The 21,039-nt window shown below is 34.4% G+C and overlaps 1 protein-coding gene across 6 annotated transcripts in view; it reads right to left on the bottom strand.

The window, feature by feature from the left end:
• NIPBL (NIPBL cohesin loading factor) overlaps positions 1 to 21,039 on the bottom strand; it is a 201,090-nt gene that overhangs the window by 62,497 nt on the left and 117,554 nt on the right. For 5 of the 6 annotated variants that reach the window (XM_082382141.1, XM_082382144.1, XM_082382146.1 and 2 more), the window contains 5 exons: positions 9,844 to 10,026; positions 5,275 to 5,469; positions 4,962 to 5,033; positions 4,776 to 4,865; positions 3,111 to 3,214 (listed from right to left, as the gene is read on the bottom strand). In XM_082382141.1, the coding sequence (XP_082238267.1) occupies positions 3,111 to 3,214; positions 4,776 to 4,865; positions 4,962 to 5,033; positions 5,275 to 5,469; positions 9,844 to 10,026 (644 nt within the window). The remainder of the gene's footprint in view (positions 1 to 3,110; positions 3,215 to 4,775; positions 4,866 to 4,961; positions 5,034 to 5,274; positions 5,470 to 9,843; positions 10,027 to 21,039) is intronic. The other variant, XM_082382143.1, reaches the window with a different exon arrangement.

Below are 21,039 nucleotides of genomic sequence, written 5' to 3'. Positions count from 1 at the left end.
ATTCCCTTGATTGAATAGGTCTCCTTTTAGACTCTTATCATGCAGCTAGGACTCTTACTGGAATCAGCCAGAAGAGTCAAATGGGAGCATCAATAGAATAACTTGACATTAAGTACATTTTGATTATTCGTAGGCTGGCTTACAGAAAAAATTTCCCCCAAATATTGCTTTAGATAATTTCACAAGAGATTAAACTACTGAGACTTTTGGTAAACTGTCCCATGCTTTGAAAATATTCAGCAAATTCACCTTTTGAAATAGAAACATTAGCTACATGTAACTATAGAACTTAGGAAATAAAACCTAAGATTGGCATTGGCACTTCAGAAAACTGAAGCCATATTCCTGTATACAAAAGAAATCAACATATCCCTCACTGCACACAGTAATAGCAATGTGAACTAATAGTACATTAATTCTTGGTTGATTATGTGATATGTCTGTATAGCTTTAAAAACCAAACTCAAGGAACCTTTGTGCACTGTTGGTAGGAATGTAAATTGGTGCTGCCACTATGGAAAACCAGTATGGAGGCTCCTAAAAAATTAAAAATAGGGGCTTCCTTGGTGGCGCAGTGGTTGGGAGTCTGCCTGCCGATGCGGGGGACACGGGTTCGGGCCCTGGTCTGGGAGGATCCCACGTGCCGCGGGGCGACTGGGCCCGTGAGCCACAATTACTGAGCCTGCACGTATGGAGCCTGTGCTCCGCAACAAGAGAGGCCGCGAGGGTGAGGGGCCCGCGCACCGCGATGGGGAGTGGCCCCCGCTTGCCGCAGCTGGAGAGAGCCCTCGCACAGAGGCGAAGACCCAATACAGCCAAAAATAAAATATTAAAAAAAAAAAAAAACAACAACAACAACAAAAAACATGAAATGGGGAGTGATGGCTAATGGGTGCAGGGCTTCTTTAAAAAAAAAAAAAAAAAATTAAAAATAGAACTACCATATAATCAAACAATTCCACTTCTGGGTACATATCTGAAGAAAACAAAAACACTAACTTCATAAGCTATATGCACCCCCATGTTCAGTAGAGCATTATTTACAATAGCCAAGACATGGAAGCAACCAAAGTGTCCACTGGTAGATGAATGGATAAAGAAAATGTAGAAAATGTGGCGTGTGTGTGTGTGTGTGTGTGTGTGTGTGTGTGTGTGTATTCAGCCATGAAAAAGAAGGAAATCTTGCCATTTGCAACAACATGGATGGACCTTGATGGCATTATGCTCAGAGAAGTAGTCAGACAGAGAAAGATAAATGCAATTATGATATCACCTATACGTGGAATCTAAAAAAAAGAATTCATAGATATAAAGAACATATTGGTGGTTGCTAAAGGTGCGAAGTGGGGGTGGGTGAAGTTGGTGAAGGTGGTCAAAAGGTACAAATTTCCAGTTATGAGATAAGTAAGTCCTGGGAATATAATGTACAGTACAGTGACTATAGGTAATAATACTGCAGTTTATATTTGCAAGTTGCTAAGAGAATAGAACTTAAAGGTCTCATCATAAGAAAAAAACTGTAACTATGTGTGGTGATGATGTTAACTAGATTTACTGTTGTATCATTTTGCAATACATACAAATATTGAATTGTTACCTTGTACACCTGAAACTAATATAAATGAATACAAAATGAATAAGTGATTATATCTTAACTTTGGAAAAAACATTAAAATATTTCCCAGTCTACTTTAAAACTCAATAAATAAGTTTAATTTGTTGAGAGGATAAATTCTTCAGGTAAATATAGTCTTCTATTAATTCTTTTACTATTCTTGGAGAACAAATCATTATCTCTACATTATAGACTAAGAAACTTAAGACTTAGAGTAGATAATTCTGTATAAGAGGAGCCTGATTAGAAGAGGAGGAGAGAGGATTTGTCTTGAAATTATATTTGCATAGCAATCATGCAGTGGTTTAGGGGGTGACTGGTAGCTCATAAAGATTATGGGAAGCTAGCCCTTGATGCTGTCACTATTGTTTAAAGTTACTATTAATGAAAAAAATATTCTGGTATTCCATTAGTGCAATGAGACTACTCAGCAACAGAGAGCTCAGAGGAAAGACAACTCACGAAAGTCATTATAAAGCCTACAGCAATGAGGTTCTGTACTTATTAACAATTAATGTGTTAACAGACATAGAGAACAGACTTGTGGTTGCCAAGGGGGTGGGGAAGTGGGGAAGGGAAGGACTGGGAGTTTGGGATTAGCAGATGCAAGCTATTATATATAGGATGGATAAACAACAAGGTATGGCACAGGGAACTATATTCAATATCCTGTGATAAACTACAATGGAAAAGAATCTGAAAAAGTATATAGATGTATAACTGAATCACTTTGCTGTAGAGCAGAAATTAACACATTGTAAATCAACTATACTTCAATAAATAAACTAAAAAAAACTCCAACAATTAATGTGTTAAAACCGTGGCTTTACTCTTTCACCAATGTAAATGGCTAAAGGAAATGTCAAAGAAAAATTTAGTGTATTTCTGCATTTAAATAATCTAAGTATGTGAGACAATGAAAAAATAAACAGTAACAAAAATCCAGGACTGTGCCTCTTTCAATGCAAAAATGATTTTCTTTAGAATGACTGCAGAATATTTCTTTGATTCAAGCTTTGTTGTTTTTTTTTTTTTGTTATTTTTTTTCTAAGAAATAATTCTGGGGACTTCCCTGGTGGCACAGTGGTTAAGAATCCGCCTGCCAATGCAGGAGACACAGGTTCGATCTCTGGTCTGGGAAGATCCCACATGCTGTGGAGCAACTAAGCTGTGTGCCACAACTACTGAGCCTGCGCTCTAGAGCCCGAGAGCCACAACTATTGAAGCCCACGCACCTAGAGCCCGTGCTCCTCAACAAGAGAAGCCAGCGCAATGAGAAGCCTGTGCACCACAAGGAAGACCCAATGCAGCCAAAAATAAATAAGTACAATAAATAAATTTATTAAAAAAAAAAAAAGAAATAATTCTGTTACACTCTCAGAAGGCAACCATGAATTTTCTTTTCATCATTACTTACTTTATGTAAACTTTGCAATTTACCTTTAAAACTTTAATTTCAATTAAGTAAAGTTATAAATTTTACTGTAATAGATACCTTATCCATTATACCCATTGCTTTAATTTTAGCAGATTCACTGCCAAGTTCGTTAAGCTGATGTTTTCCTAACAGCAGTTCCTGAGGAATTTCATCATCATCACCTGAAAAACCAATCCAAACACAGACAGTTTAGGTAAAAGAAACAGCTCAAAATAGTAAGCTTTACTTCTTAATAATTTCTGGATATACAAACAGATATAAACAAACTAAAATAACATCCTAGGACGCCTCTGTAAACCTCAAGCAAACCCTGAATGAAAGGGGACAGGTTAAAATTAGAGCTCTGACTAAGATGGGAAGATGAGATATCTTATCTTTACTACTTTATGACCCTTCTCAACCAAACTCTCTGCCCCAGGAGGCTGACCTGTATGGACTACATCAACAGTCTCCCATGCCCTCTGGCTTCTGTTTGGGTTCAGCCAGTGGGTTGCCCTGTCAGAAGATCAAAGAGAAGGAGAGTGAGGTCAGGGTATTTATAACCCTGACTCCTTCCTTGCAAGGTCTGCTCAAGCTGCCTATGTCCTCTGACCAAAAGATTACTTCTTTTTTCACCGCAACCTATTCTACAACTTTTTTTCCTTTTCCTATTGACTGAGTTCTGTTGATTTCACTTTACCCTTGTTCCTTTGGGTGTAGGGATGGTGAAAGTTCCAAGTCTGGGTTTTGGCTGTATTCTGCCCCCATCTTTGTAATCAGTCTCTTTGTAAATAACTCCTTCTCAAATTATCCTAATTTGAGAGTGCCATATGACTTCCTGTTGGCATCTTAAATGACACGGAAGACAGTTTCCCAGCACAGAACTGGAAAGTTTTAGAAATGATGAGATAGATATTTCAAATAATGGGGAAATGCATTAATGATACTTAGGCAAGTAACTGTCACAAAAACAAATACTTTTAAAATAAAGGGTAATATACCTTTTAATGCATTTTCAAATAGATGTACTAATATCAGAATTATTGTACACCATCTAGCTTTTGTATAAATTAGTGTTTGTATCTACTGAAAGTGGCATAAAATTGTTGAGAGTACCTCTAAACACTGTAAGCAGTGTTTTTTATAAGCCTAACACCTTTAGATCTATAGATATGACCTTTACATATTACTGTAAATGTAATATTACATTAATCCTATTGTATTCTGATTGCTTTTCTATTTTGTTTTCCATATTAGATTCTGTATTACTTAAAGCCAGGGGTTGGGGTATTTATCTCTGCACCTCTAGCACTTAACGTACTACTGACAAACAGTAATTATTTAATAAATATTGGCTTTTAGAATAAATTAAATATGTTCCTATTTCTGCATCTTTGCTCATATTAGTACCCATCTTATCTAGGGCCAATTCAAGTTTCATCTGCATAAAGGCTTCCCTAATTACTCTAACCTACTGTGGTAGCTGCACTCTCAGGACTCTTAAAAAAACACTATCAACACTTAACTAATTTAACACTTGATTTTTATATCAAAGTTTTCAGTTACTTGATAACACAGACTAGACTTGACTCCACAGCTAGGTTTCAAGTTTCTTAAGAGCACAGACCATGCCTCTGTATCCACTAGAGTAACTGGCAGAAAGCTTAACACATAGGTAAATAAATATATCTTAAATTCAGTTTATATTTAGAGGTAAACAAATATATTTTAAAATGATTTTACCAAATGCAGTAAAATCCATATCTTCTAAATTATCCAAAATATTCTCTATTGAGGCTGTGAATCTCTTAAAAGTTGAAGAATCCATCATTTCTAGAACAGAGGAAAAAAAACCCAAAACTTATTATCCACATTCCAAGTAGAAAACTGAAGTTGAAGACTATGAATAAAGACAAACTAAAATGTTACCTTCAGGTGTTAATTTTGGTTCATAAGCTTTCCGCTTCTTCTGTTTTTCTTTTTTCTTCATTTTTCTAGCAACTAAAATGAACAAAAAGAAATACTGAAATGCAGTAATTACAACTTAAAATATATGTATTTGTTTCTACTTTCTTCCTGAACATTAAATACTTTAACAATAATCATTGCCAATCCAAACTTTTGTCTTGATTAAAAATTAGTTTTTAATTAGTTCATAAAAAAGGTATAAAAATTCTTCAAAGTTAAAGCCCTAAATTTAAAATCAGCTTATGTAAGAAATCCGTTGACACTGATGAATTACCCTCACTAAGGCTGGGAGGAGGAGAATAATCTTCCATGTCAGAATCTGACGGGCTTCGGTTTCGATAACGACCACCTGAACTCCTTCTTCCTTCATGAGAATGGCCACTTCTCCTATGATCCCCAGAGCTTCTTCTGTCACGCTCTTCATATTCCCAAGCTTTATCATCATCTTTTTTATGTCGTTTCCTAGAGGCTAGAAGCAAATCCCCATGACAAATAATTTACCTCATTTAAAAGACTATTAAAACTTGTACTTTAAAAATGAATTACATGGAAGAAAAAATCTTCATTGTGTGGATCTAGGAAATTATGAATCATTCTGTTTAAGCAGAAATATAAATTATGGTACAGAAATGGTATCACTTATTTTAGCATTTATCTAGATTTAGAAAATTTTACATGAAATGGGTTTGCTAATAAATGTAGATAGGAATGTTCTGGGAATTAAACCACAGTGCTCATTTCAAAGAGGTATTCAGTGAGTCAGTAAAGATAATATCTAAACTTCAGGGTTAATTAAGACATATAAAACAAACTTTATCTAGAATTTGGATAAAAACCAGAAACACCTTTAAGCATTTGGATTGTTGATGGGGAGTGGGGTTTGGAGGAAAAGTAAACTTTTGAGAAAGTGTTACAGAATGTGGGTAACCATGCATACTGTCAATTAACAGCCAAGTTAAGCCCACAACTCAGCTATAAATTCAACAAACTCTGATAACCTAACATCGCAAACTACAAAGACAGAATAAACCTGTATAGTTGTAAATACTCACATATTGAATTCCGTTCTCCAACAATATACTTGCTTAAACCCAAGGAGACATCTTGTAAGCTTATGCATGCTAGGTAAGCATATTTATGTATGTTACCTTCAATCCCTTCCCCATTCTCCCAGAGGTATAAGCATTCTGCTAAAATCATCAGTACTGACAGGAGCCTCTAGGCAGAACTGGCAAACAGATCTCATCTGACACATCAACTCTGATCAACTGGTAGTAGCTGCCTAAAGCATAATGTTGAGAATAATTCTGAGCCCTGAGACAAAGCACCATATTTCAGCAAGAAAGACTGACTGGAAATGCCTGTCCAGTGAGAACTGGAGGGAATACAAGTGAAAAATATTTACTATACCTGCTCTAGAGTATAAGCACTACCAAGTTAAAACCAGGACAGAGAACTGATATGTTCTACATCTTGGGATCATACACTGGTTGTTGGAGTGACCACTTGTTGCTGACAGTGAATTACTTTCTAGTCTGTTAATCTGAATCTGACTCCCTTGCTTTCTTGTGACTCGCTTCTATTCTGAATCCTTAACTATGATCAATACCCAAGTATTTAAGACAAAACTCTTGCTTGAGTCCCTAGTCCCCCACTTAGATTTAAGGATGCCAACCTTTGGCCCATGCACTCTATGCTTATGCCGATGTCCTTCTGTGTGGGTAATCAATGTCTATACCTTGGCTAATCTTACCTTTATATGCTGCCCTAGCTATTCCTATTCAAGAATCTACTGACAGCATGGCAAAGATAATTTTGTTTCCTCTTCTTTGTGGTCATAGGTGTGGCATAGCAAGAGGACGAATGTAGATGGATGTATTTAAATCTTCAGTGATTTTCTTCATAATGAGGCAAAAATTTGACTATGAAATATATGAAGGAGAGGCAGGATTTCCCCCCTTTTATGATGAGTGTGCCCCAGAACATTCTCTTAGTGAGGGATTGTCTCATATACTAATAAAAGTAGGTGTGTATGCGTGTGTCAGAGAAACAGGTCGTTTATGTATAGCATTCACTAAATGTTTTTTCAACAAGTACCAAAATACCTACTTTGAGGAATGACAACTAACAAGCAAACTTGTTCAGATAGTAGTATTCTATGACCTCAAATATGACCTAGTTAGTCTTTTTGAATTTTAATTAATTTCATAAGAAATCTATTTCAATCCTTTAATTCTATGAGTAGAAAATGCTTGAAAAATCCTATAGTTAGCAAGTACATACAATATGCTGTATCGGTGGTAATTTTTATAGGTCATGGAGATCTTTTTTTCACATTCATTAAACTAAGCAATTTGAAAAACAAGGAATGGCAAACTAAGAAAAAAAAACCCCACATCTTCTATGATACACTGTATGCTGCAATAAGGTTCTATCAGGATCCCAATTCATTATGACTAGTCTGTTCATTCTCTATATGTCTTGTTACCCTGGAAGAAGCAGGGGAAGAATTCAACAGAGAGGTATGTAAAATATGACTTAGGTGTTTTCCACCCTAACCCTTTCCAAATTTCACCTGTATGTCTCTTTAGCTTCTTATATCTCCCCTCCTCCTTCCCCAGCAACCCAGAGACTTTGTAATTGTGCTATGACTATCCAAATCTTTGTGGCCCAACTTTCAAGGTTAACCCTCAACAGTTCCCCCTATCGTTCAACATAACTATTTCCGTAGTTTTAGATTGTTAGGAAACCAGTTTGATTAAACCGCAATAAAATTTTGTTTCAAAAAGGTCTCTCTCCCTCAAATCAGGATAATGCTTGCTACTTATGTTCTCATAATATTTTTACATTCTGTATTGTACTCTATTTTTATTACATTGTTTTTGTTGTGGTATAATGGCTATTTGGTTGTTTATGTCAGCTTCTTTCATCACTCATTTCAGTGGCCTCAGAGTCAACTTTTCTATAGTTACTTGTACAGAAATAAACCCCCCCAAACCAGGGAACTATTCTAAGGTCTCTTGAAAAACCCAGAGAAACTTCCCTTTTTCCTAGCAGGGGCTGAATGAAGCTCAGGTTCCCTAATATTAGCTTTCAATATTCTTGGGCATAGATCCATGGCTTTTAAGATGAAATTATGTGCTCCCGTAAGATGAGACAATATCTCTCATCATAGAAAGCAAAGAACAGAGGTTGCAATGAGGACAAACATGAGGCATGTGTGGCTCTGTCCTCTATTTTACATTTGGTGGGCTTCTCTGATTATGCTACCCTTTTTACTTAACTGTGAGGCAGCTACAAAATTCTCATCAGCTTAGCAACGCAGGCAGCCACTCTCAATTACCTGGAGTTGAAGTGTGATTTGAAATCAGTCTGCAATTAAGGAACTCCTTTTTAGTTATTCCCTTTAGAAATGGGTGAGGTATTGGGGAAAGGAAGGGAAGTGAAGCAGAGGCATGTATATAAAGGGGAGTGAGTTTCTAGGACACCAGATCTCCTTTCTCCTCTCTCTTTCCAGATCGTATGTCCCCGTATGAACAAAATGTTTGAGTATAATAAAAATGTTAGCTTTAGCCATTGAAATATACTGCATGTAAATACATCTCATGATAATACAGATTATAACAATTATACATATAATTAAATGTCAGATTAATTTTGCATATTTTATTTCAATTTTAAAACTTTGTTCAGATTTGTTCAGTATTCATAATCTACTGCTCATACTCAAGAGCTCACAATTCTGAGAAGATCAGAGTAAATGAACATAGATTAAAAACTCTGGAGGTGAAGGGCTTCCATCAGTGATATACATTTTAAAATGGCAGCATGCATCTGTCCTTCCTGCCCTTGCTTGTCACACCTCAATCTATGGACACTAGGTGGAAAAGGTAGAACACACTGGTAGTCTTCCCACTTCTTTTGGTCATAATGACTAAGTCAGTTGGCACACAAGTGAAGATCTCCCATAGTCTGTTTCCACTGAATGCCGTTTAAGTCAAACAAGGTTGCTGACCCCTCTTGGCTAGGCTCAATTCTCTTGCTCCAGTAGAAGGAAGATAGGGATAAAAGAGAAGAACTTTTTCAGTGGACCAGTAGGAAGACAGGCGAGGTATAGCAAGTCTAGTGCAAAGACAGGTGATCACAGTGTTGTAGAGAGGTAGCTGTGTAGTGAAGAAGCCAGCTCTGGAAAACAGTGAAACAAGGGAGGAATTCCAGGACACAGCTGGGCAAAAAGGAGAAGCCAGGTCCAAACCACACAGATAATTGGCAATGTGGCTAATCCATTCATAATTTAGTGATAGTATGGTTTAAAATATTTCTTCATCTGGCTATCTCCTACGTGTCCTTCAAGACTCAACTCAAGTGTCACCTCTTCCAGTAAGCGTTCTCTGAACCCCAGTATAATTTTGATGCCAATCCAATGTGCTCCCACAGCACCCTGGATTTACTATTATCATTGCACTCTTCTCACTGTATTACAATTGTTTACATATTTCCCCCATTAGACTGAAGGCTCTTCAAAGATAGGGGCCACATCCTATTTGTTATATTTTTATTCTCACTGCCTAGCATACAGTAGGAACTCAATAAATGTTTGCTAAATGCATATAGAGGCATACCTGTGTTATCTGACACTAATTATAACTCATTAAAAATTTTTTTCTTGGTGCCAACTGATCTCATCTTTCACACATTTTTAAGTATAAAGAAAAAAACTTGCTATACTATATTAAGAATTATGATCACTGTACTCTTGCTAACCCCCCCAAATTATAAATGAAACAAACATATCAATCTGCTTTTTAATTCTAAAGTAATAATAAAGTTATATGATACTTACATTCAAAAGCTTCATCACTATCATTATCTTCATCTGAACTGATTTCAGCATATTTTGGCTTTTCATTAACTGTGCTACGCTTGCGTTTATTCATTTTCACACGTTCACAAAGTGGCATGGTGGATTCAATTTCTGCCAGGAGTTCAGGGGGTAATTCTTTTAACACTGATTGATCTATACTACCTATTAATAAAAGGTAAGAAAAAATATAAATCTGAAGATAAAAGGGAAATTTTAACTAAATTAAGCACAATGAAAATGAAATATTAATATTTATGTAAGTTTTCTAAGTCACCTTTGTATTTTAATAAAACACGTTCATATTTACAACTGTTAACAGTCTTAACCCTAAACTGATAATGCAGTTTTTAATACATATATCATCATACAGCAACTTTTAAAATATGTACTTATTATCATAGCAATGGAGGGTAGTTATATCATCAATTTTTGCTACAATTAGTGCCTGCATTTGTCTGCATTGACTAAAAACTTTCTGAAACTAGAGATCCACTTGCATTATCAGGTGTATTTGTAGTTGGGGGTACATCTCACATTCTTGGTAGCACCCAGATTTGTTTTACAGAGGTCTGGAGCAGTTAGTTTGAAAGCAATGCTATCCGTCAGTACAGATGAGAAGAGTTGGAAGACACTTATCACCTCATTCTCTTCTACTTAACACCTGCTTCTCATCCACTATCATCCTGGTGGCCCTGTGCGGTGGCTGGGACAAGAGTTTTATATGCTTTTACCCATCACTGTCTATTTGAGAGGCACGGTAATGCCTTTACTGTTACGGAAAATTTCCTCAAACAGATAAACCAAAATATGCATTTAACTGAGCATAACAGGAACATGAAAGGCAAGATAAATGGAAAACAATACTTTAATATATAATGTCAATAACTGAAAAGAGTAAATTCAAGCCTGTTATGAAATAAATTCATATTTTTCCATAAAAGAGTAAAGACAGGATAAACATATATCAACATAATACAATTAGAACTATTAACATAATATTAACTGTTTAATCCTACACACATATACACAAACACACAAACAGCTGCTATGAAGAAATAAATCCTTAACATCCTGTTGAGAGCTTAAAAATAAAGTAGAACTAGCAAAAGTTATTTATTCAGGATAATTTGTCCTTGATGACTACTAAAGATGACAATTTAAACTTACCCATGAAAATCTTTGAGTGGAAGTATAAAAATGATGTCTTACCTGCTAAATTTTAAGAACTGGGAGCAAAGAGTACCTTAGTGGTTTACAGCAGGAAGTATTAGTAACTATAATCAACATTAAGACTATAACATTCAAATGATAATAAAGAATAAAAATAAATCATTCCAAAAATAAATGGGTACTGATTAAGACAATTTAAAAGCCTCAAGAATATACAATACTAATAATTTAAGAATATGAAACATAAATTACTAATCTCAAATGAAGAATAATCCTTTTTTTATTCATCATGAAACTTTTATTCAACATCATGAAGGAGTTATTTCAGTAACTGTTAACCTCTATTCTTCTAAGGACACGCATAGCAACAATTTTACCCAACAAAGACGTAACATTCGTGACTAGTAATATTCCAAAGACTTCACTGCTTGGAATTGTGACATATTCATGTTGACTTTAACTTATCTGTGTCATTTTCAAATCATGTTAATTTCTTTGTTCTGTCTTTCTTAATTAAACTGTATCTTATCAGTGAGCTCCACTTTTTAGAATATTAGTAGAGGTAAAAAATCAACTTTAGCTTTGGATCGTCAGTATCTTCAACCCCCAAGGTAAACACACCCCTCATCTCATTTAGAAGTCCTTAATGCTCTGAGCACCTCTAACTAAATATGTGGCTTTTTGATGGAAGGATCATGTCTTCTAGTATGTATCTTCCCCTTTCCACATGACCTATAATATTAAGTATGTATATACAGATGGTCAATAAATGATTTCTGACTCTTTGGTTCACATTATGTTCACTTACAGATGTACTTCCTGTATAATTTCAGAATTGCTATATTTTATACAAATGAAGACAGTTCCAAATTTTTTTAAAATGGAAATTCTTTTTTGTACTACATGAAACATAACCTTTTGGGGTCTATAAATATGGATAACCCAAAGTATTTGGCTTTTAGTTCATCACGAGATTCTTTTTTTAAGAAGCAGATTTACCTAATTGTTATGTTCTGCTTAAATTTCCATTCACAGAGATATGCTGACTTGATAAAATATCATAGAATTATTCTGCAGATAAACTTACAATAAATAATCAAGGGTTAAGATATGTATGGGTACTTGCAGTCTCTTTACAATGGTTTATTATATCCCAAGAACAAGGACTCTGCTCTCTTCGTTCTCTCTTTAAAAAAAAAAAATTCAGCACAATAGCCAAATATAGAAAATTTATGTCTTATATCTGATAAAGCAGGTAACAAAGTTTATTCATTGTAGTTTACCATTTCTTATTCCCTAAATTAAAAATAATACTATCAGATTTAAGAGCTCTACTATTCTGTACATCATTTTAACATCTGTACTGTAACTCTGTAACTCTGAAAGTTACGACGGTATAATTCAAAGACCAACTGTTCCACTTCTAAAGATGACCAACTTAAAAAAAAAATCCAGCAATGGTTAATGTCTCTAAGTGTACTGTCCTCCAAAAGTGGACTGCCTCATTTTGAATAGAAATATCTCTTCCACAGTTTTATGTATTTTCTGTATCTCTTCCTTTTCATAAAACACTTTATAAATTGACTCAGCCAGGTCCCTTGATTATAAAGGGTAAGCAATAAAATGCTTGACACTCTTATACTCACACTCAGGATCTTTAATACATGAAAGTTTGGATAACTGACTCAGCTTCAATAGAAATGAATAAACGTGAGTACTGCAACTGATCCCTAGAACATATCTGGTTATGCTCTTTTCCCTGAATTAGGTAGGAAATAGTCCTTTAAATAATGCAAATACAGTGTTTAACTGGATACCTCTTAATACGCTGATGATTTTCGAGATTATTGTTGTTTGCTGAGCTATTTGTTCTCAAAACCCTCAGATTGCTAATACTTGATGATTATCTTTCTCACCTCATTTCTCTCATCCCAGCTACTTTATGCTTTAAATCAGGTTGTTTGAAATACCACAAAATTTTAACTTACTGGCTTGAGGGATAATGCCATTTAGTCACTATTTTGTTTGGCACCACACTTCTGTAGATATATATTCCATTAGATACAGTGTATCTCTGTTTTCTGGCTCTAATAAAGCTAAAGAATACATTTACTTCTAGATGTGCTACATTTTAGCAACCTTGGTTTTCCAGTATAAATCACTCATACTAGCACATTTACCAGATTATTAAAACCAGAAGTCATCAAAAGACTTAAAAGTCCCAAAGAGTCACTGATTTGATAACTAACACTGTGTTTTGTCTGTGTTTTTAAATGGGGAAACAACCCTGAGATTAAAATAAATCACTTTAATCAATGAACTCTTTAGGACTGAAGCTTCAGACAATGGAAGCCAGTCCTGTTCAGAAACAAACCAAGAAACTCACATAAACCTCCAAATTTGGTAAGTCATAAAAAAACCTTAAGTAGGCATAATGTAGTTCAGTGACAATCCTTCCAATAACCTAGCACAAATGGATCTTTTACTTCAATCAGGGGCAAAAAGAAAAAAAAAAGTTCAGAAGTGCAGGTTGTCAATCTGCCCCTCTTGGAATCCTAAGTTAATATGGTTTGAAGACACATATTTTTTGGTGCGAATGGTTTCTAAATGCAAGTCAACTTCTTTATTTGAAGCCACTGATAGGAAGTGCATTCAAAGAGTATGAAATGCTGATGACACAGCCTTGAAAAAAGTTAACATTTGGGAGGCAGAAACAAAGGGAGGCAACGTGAAGAGAAGCCAAAAAAATGTGGGGTTTAACTATGAGACCAGAACATTGAATGTTCCTTCCACAGGCACCCCGAAGGTTACCTAACCTGATGCAGAACAAGGGGTGAAGAAGAAGACTGTGCACTAGGAACCAAAATCCAAAGTGAACGTAGGGACATTGAATATTGATGAATAAAAGTTTTGAGGTCACAAAACACTGACCTTAGACGAAGAACTTTGACATGTGTATTTTATCAATTATTTGGAAAGAGCAATAGCAAACTAGGAGAAAGGAGATATTACTTTTTGGTGCTAAGGCTCCTTCGCTGACTGAAAATGAGGGGAGTGAAATTCACATCTTCTACAGTAGATGTTAACAGTCATTGGGACAATAAGGGGGTGGGATCTGTTTATAACTGAAGAGGAGGTCTTAATTTAAGGAAAGAGGTAGGATCAGGTAGACTACACCCTCTAGAAGAAAAGGGTCAAGAAATAACTGAAAGGTATGCTTTTTTGTGATGGTTCAGGATAAAAAGAAATGATGTATAATGAGATAATCAGGTTTAAAGTTGTCATAATTTTGGTAAAGAGGCAGAAATCCTAAGCATTAGCTAGAAGCTTGTTCAGGATTACATTTTTTTTTTTTAATATAAAAGAAAGACTAGTTATTCATTTGTGGCTATGGAGCAGTCATCAGGGTCAAATTTGAAGCTATTCTCTTCCTGATAGTCTTTGAGAAATACTCCTGAAACTAACGTAAATCATCATTATATAATCACTATACAAAGAATACTGTAACCTAAGAACCGACAAGTCTCCCTTTAAATTTTAGCCAGCAATTTTTCAAGCTGCAGATTGTGACCCATAAGCAAGTTGTGGAATCAGTTTTGTAGGTGTTGACTAGCAATGTGTTTAAAATGAAAGAGAAGATGTTAGTGTTATGCCTGTAGTAAAGGCAGGTGTTGTTATTATGTGTTTGTATGTGCATATTAGGTCACAACATGCATCTTATTTGTCTTAGGTCACAATCAAAAAAGTCTGAAAGCCTTTAAACTTTATGGTTGCCATGTTTCTCAAAACAGGAATCAATTCAAATTGAAAAGGTCCTTCTAACTTAATCTACCCAATGTTTCTTTTTTTCTTATTTTTGGCCATGCCAGGCAGCCTGGGGGATTTTAGTTCCCCGATCAGGGATTGAACCCATGCCCCCTGCAACAGAAGCGTGGAGTCCTAACCACAGGACCGACAGGGAATTCCCAGCCCACTGTTTCTTAAACTACAGGTTCAGTGAAAAATAAACAATAATTTAAATAATATACTCAAATCAAATTGATTCTACTCATTACAAGTTGATAGAATATTCACTACCTTAAGTTGATAGACTATTCACTACCTTATGTTGATAGAATATTCACTACCTTGTATCAGAGAACTTAATTATCTACATTTATAAGTCTGATATAAAAGTTGCCAGTACTACACTTTTTTTTTTAAAATACTACACTTTTGAAGCCCTGTTACAATAAAACCTTGGATTACTCAGAAATTACTCTTTTAATTATTTTTTATGTAAACCTTTCTAAAAAAGCACTTTATGCATCTTTTTTTAACAAGACAAGTTTCTTGATTCATGATCATCATTGAAAAGATCAAGTTTTCCACTATGCTTTACATGGCAATGCCTTTAGGAGTTAACTGCTATGCATAAGACTGTTCGAAATGATATAAAATGATCTATGCTTTCCTTCTGAGTTCTGTAGGTCTGCTTGCAATTTGCTGAAATGTATACACGCAGATTCTGCTAACAGTGTAGAATATATAACACACAGCAAATGGTGTTCAAATCCTTCAACCCATTTATACCATTCTTGGAAATTTATTCCAAGGAAATTTGTATAACAAAAGGTTCTATGAAGAAAGATGTTTAGATCAGTTTTATCTATTGTAATATCAAAGTGTCCGACAATAGGGGAACACAGTGGAAGAGTAAATCATATTAAGTATTATTATGAACAATGTTAGTACAGAGATAGTAAATGTAAAGAAAACAGAATGCAAAATGATAGGTATACTACATTGCACCTTTGTAAAAGATATTTGTAACAGGAGTTGAAGGAAATGAATGCTAATATTATACCAACTCAAGAGATGAATTTTCCTAAAGAAATAAAATTTATATTTTATGGAAACAAGAAAAAGGTCAATGATTATTTGTGAGGGATTAGGAGGTATTTCATGAGCACAGTGGGTTTTCAACAGAGGTGAGGTGGAGTGAGGTGGAGGATGGAGAACAGGGGACAAGAACTAGGAACTGGTAGCCATTTTAGAGCATTCCAGCTCTGTCTGCTCTGGAGAGAGCATGATATTCAATAGGGAGAAAAAGTAGGTAAGCCCATAAAAGTAGGTAGGGTTTAGATGTTACAGTCTTTTTGAGGAGGGACAGAATCAGAATGTACTTTAGAAATGTTACTCTAGCAGTAATTTGTGGGATGCACTGGAAGGGGAAAGACATTAGAAAGGAAATCTTCTAAGAGATATTCAGTATGTCTCGGGAGAAAAGTAAGTAGGCCATGAATTTAACCATCTTCAAAAAGTGGTAATGTTACTATTATATACATATCATGCAAAACTTTAGAAAGGAATATTTAGCTCAAAATAATATTAACTATTTAACATGTTTAAGATCATGAAGAAACCAGAAAATATGAAATCAAGGACAACAAAATTCACTGTTGATATTTGTTATTTAAATATTTTAATCAATTTGATCAAGTATAAAACTATGTTTATTAGCTATTCAACTAACTACTATTACATTAGGTTGAATATGTAGAGAATTTTATAATATTCTAGAAAAACATTTTCTAACAACACTAGGAATGGCATATTTTCTGATTATGTTTTTACTACTAATGGCTGTAAAACAATGTTTAATTTTAACTAATCTACTCTTACCTTACTTCTTCCACATTGTACTCTAAATTAGCCAAATGTTTAACTTCTCTAAACTTGTAGTGCTTTTTCCTTCTGCCCTTGTGCTAAAAACACCTTTTTTCTTAAGGATATTACACTGTCACTGTATCTTTAGTTACCCATATCCTCCATGAGATCATAAGCTTGATAAAGTCACAGACTTGTGTTCCAGTTGCATCATCTAGCAGAGCGCATGGGATGTTGAAGATGGCCATAAATATTTATTGAATGATTAGTGTAATCATTAGAGTAAATTTGTGAAATTTTTCAAGAAATTTTTCCAGCTGAAAATTCTTTTTTAAATCCTGAAAGCAGTTCTTAGTTGCTCTATATTGACAATTATAGAGAAGTTATCCACAAAATGAAAAGATGGGAGAGAAGATTTCATAATTGACATGCAACAAGTATAAAATATTTAAAGGTAATTTCAGCCTGTATACACTTGTTATATGTTTATATTTAATATATCAATTATATATTAATATACTAATAACATATATAATTCTACTACATAAAACTAAGTGCTCACAGATATTAAATATCCTGGCAAAAATATTATATTTGGCTAATTTCATATTACATTTATAAATATTGGATAAAAATAGGAAAATAATTCAGAACTCTATCTAGATCAGTCTTTTTAATACTCAAATGATAGTGTGAAATACAAATTTTGAGTCTCATTTGCTACAGAATAAGGAATCTAGTTATCAGATGCACCTATATAAAATTTCAATTTTATATTTATATTATGTTCAGCAAACTAAAGCCTGTGAGTCAAATTTGCCCCATCGCCTGTTTTTGTATATAAAGTTTCATTAGAATACAGTGACACACTATCATTTACATATTGTCTATGCCTGCTTTCGTACTACAATGTTAGAGGTAAGTGGCCTACAAAGCCTAACATATTTTACTATCTGGGCCTTTACACAAGAAGTTTGCCTATCCCCAATTTATATCCTGTTATACTTTATTCCATATGAAACAAAGTGCCACCCACCCTGCAAGTGCAGTCACTATATAGCTATATTCTGCACAGTTTAGGCCATTGCAAATTGGTTTATTTAATGAAGACAAAATACCAAGGAGTTGGTTTAAAGCAACTGAAAAAACACTGTTACAAATGAAGAATGCACAAGAAAAGATTTTAAGAAAACTCTTGTTTTAAGCATCATGGTTTTGATATTGTGCAGTTGTCAAATTACCATGAGGAAGAACTACAAAAGGAAACATTTTTTTTAAGAAGTTTTTTATGTAAATGATAATTTACTACTACCTAATATAGAAACTAGGAGCAGGGATCATAAGATCCTTTCCTTAATATATATATACACACAGTGAGAAAAAGAAATGATAGAAGCACAACTTAACTTGCTTCAAGGAACTAGAAAAAGAAGAATAAAGTAGAAAAAGAATAAACTAAGCCCAAAGTTAGTAGAAGAAGGAAGGAAATAACAAACACCATGGCAGAAATAAACAAAAATGAGACTAAAAAGAGAATAGCAAAGATCAATGAAAGAGTTGGATTTTTGAAAAGATAAACAAAGTAGACTAGCCTTTAGCTATGCTTACCAAGAAAAAAAAAGACTCAAATAAATAAAATTAAAAATGAAAGGGGAGACAGTACAACTGATACCACACAAATACAAAGGACTGTAAGAGACTACTATGAACAATTATACATCAACAAATTGGACAACCTAGAAGAATGAATAAATTCCTACAAACATATAATCTACCAAGATTAAATCATGAAGATATAGAAAATCTGAACAGACCAATTACTAGGTGACTGGGCCCAAAAACCTCCCAACAAAGAAACCCCCAGGACATATGACTTGACTGGTGAATTCTACCACACGTTTAAAGAAGGATTAATAACCAATTCTTCTCAAACTCTTCTAAAAATAGAAGAGGAGGAAACACCTCCAAGCTCATTTTACAAAGTCAGCATTACCCTATACCAAAATCAGACAAGGGCACTACAAGAAAATTACAGGGCAATATCCCTGATGAACAGAGATCCAGAAGTCCTCAACAAAATATTAGCAATAAAAAGATCACATACCATGATCAAATGTGATTTATTGCAGGGATGCAAGGAAGGTTCAACATCCACAAATCAATCAATGATACACCACGTTAACAAAATGAGGATAAAAATCATGATTATCTCAATAGATGCAGAAAAAAACATTTGACAAAATTCAACATCCATTCACAATAAAAACTCTCAACAAAATGGGTACAAAGGGAATGTACATCAACATTATAAAGGCCACATATGACAAGCCCACAGCTAACATTATACTCAATGGTGAAAAGCTGAAAGCTTTCACTCTAAGATCAGGAACAAGATAAGGATGGCCACTCTTGCCACTTTTATAGTACTGAAAGTCCTAGACAGAGCAACTAGGCAAGAAAAAGAAATAAAAGGCATCCAAATCAGAAAGGAAGAAGTAAAACTGTCTCTATTTGCAGATGACATGTTATTATACACAGAAAACCCTAAAGACTTCACCACAACTGATAGAACTAATAAACAAATTCAGTAAATTTGCAGGATACAAATTCAATATACAAAATTCAGTTCTTTTTTGATACACTAACAATAAACTATCAGAAAGAGAAATTAAGATAATTCCATTTATAACTGCATCAAAAAGAATAAAATATCTAGGAATAAACTTAACCAAGGAGGTGAAAGATCTGTATACTGAAAACTGTAAGACATAGTTGATGAAAGAAACTGAAGAAGACACAAATAAATGGAAAAATATTCCATCCTCATGGACTGGAAGAATTAATATTGTTAAAATGTCCATACCACCCAAAGCAATCTACAGATTCAATGCAATCCAATCCCTATCAAAATTCCAATGGCATTTTTCAGAGAAATAGAACGAACAATCCTAAAATTTGTGTAGCACCACAAAACAAAGAGTCAAGCAATCTTGGGAAAGAAGAACAAAGCTGGAGGCACCACACTTACTGATTTCAAACTATATTACAAAGCTACAGCAATTAAAGTGGTATGGTATTGGCATAAAAACAGAGACATAGATCAATGGAAGAGAACAGAGAGTCCAGAAATAAACTCATGCATATATGGTCAATTAATTTACCAAAAAGGCGCCAAGAATATTCAATGGGAAAATGATAGTCACTTCATTAAATCGTGTTGGAAAAACTGGACAGCCACATGCAAAAACATGAATCTGGACAGCTATCTTACACCATACACAAAAATCAACTCAAAATTGATTAAAGACTTGAATGTAAGACCCAAAACAATGAAATTCCTAGAAGAAAACATAGGCGGTAAGCTCCTTGACATTGGTCCTGGCAATGATTTTTACCAAAAGCAAAGACAACAAAAGCAAAAATAAACAAATGGGACTACATCAAACTTAAAAGCTTTTGCATAGCAAAGGAAATCATCAACAAAACAAGAAGGCAACCTACTGAATAGGAGAAAATATTTGCAAATCCAGTATCTGATAAGGGGCTAATATCTAAAACATATAAAGAACTCATATAACTCAATACGTAAAGTAACCAAACAATCCAATTAAAAAATGGGCAGAGGATCTGAATAGACATTTTTCCAAAGAAGACATACAGATGGCCAACAAGTATATGAAAAGGTGCTCAATATCACTAATCATGAGGGAAATGAAAATCAAAACCATGAGATATCACCTCACACCTGTTAGAATGGTTATTATGAAAATGACAACAAATAAGTGTTGATGAGAATGTGGAGAAAAGGGAACCCTTATGCACTGTTGATGGGAATGTAAATGGGTGCAGCTATTATGGAAAACAGTATGGAGGTTCCTTAAAAAATTAAAAATAGAACTACCATATGATTGGGCAATTCTACTTTTGGTTATATATCTGAAGGAAATGGAACCATTATCTCAAAGATATCTGCACTCCCATTTTTCACTGTAGCAGTATTTATAATAGCCAAGACATGGGGAAAAAACCTACGTTGTTTAGCTCATTGATGGGTGAATAAAGAAAATGTGGCATATATACACAATGGGATATTATTCCACCAAAAAAAGAAGTTAATCCTGCCATTTGCAACAACATGGATGGACTCTGAGGGCATTATGCTAAGATAAATAAGTTAGAGAGAGAAAGACAAATACTGTATGATCTCACTTATACATAGAATCTAACAAAAACAGAATTCACAGAAGCAAAGAACAGATTGATCTTTGCAATCTGTAGGAGGTGGATGAAATGGGTAAAGGCAGTCAAAAGGTAAAAACTTCCAGTTATAAGATAAGTAAGTTCTGGGAATGCAAT

Source organism: Balaenoptera borealis (assembly GCF_965194805.1).
Source record: "Balaenoptera borealis genome assembly, chromosome: 2".
NCBI classification, from domain to species: domain Eukaryota; kingdom Metazoa; phylum Chordata; class Mammalia; order Artiodactyla; family Balaenopteridae; genus Balaenoptera; species Balaenoptera borealis.
This window is presented reverse-complemented; position numbering and strand designations above follow the sequence as displayed.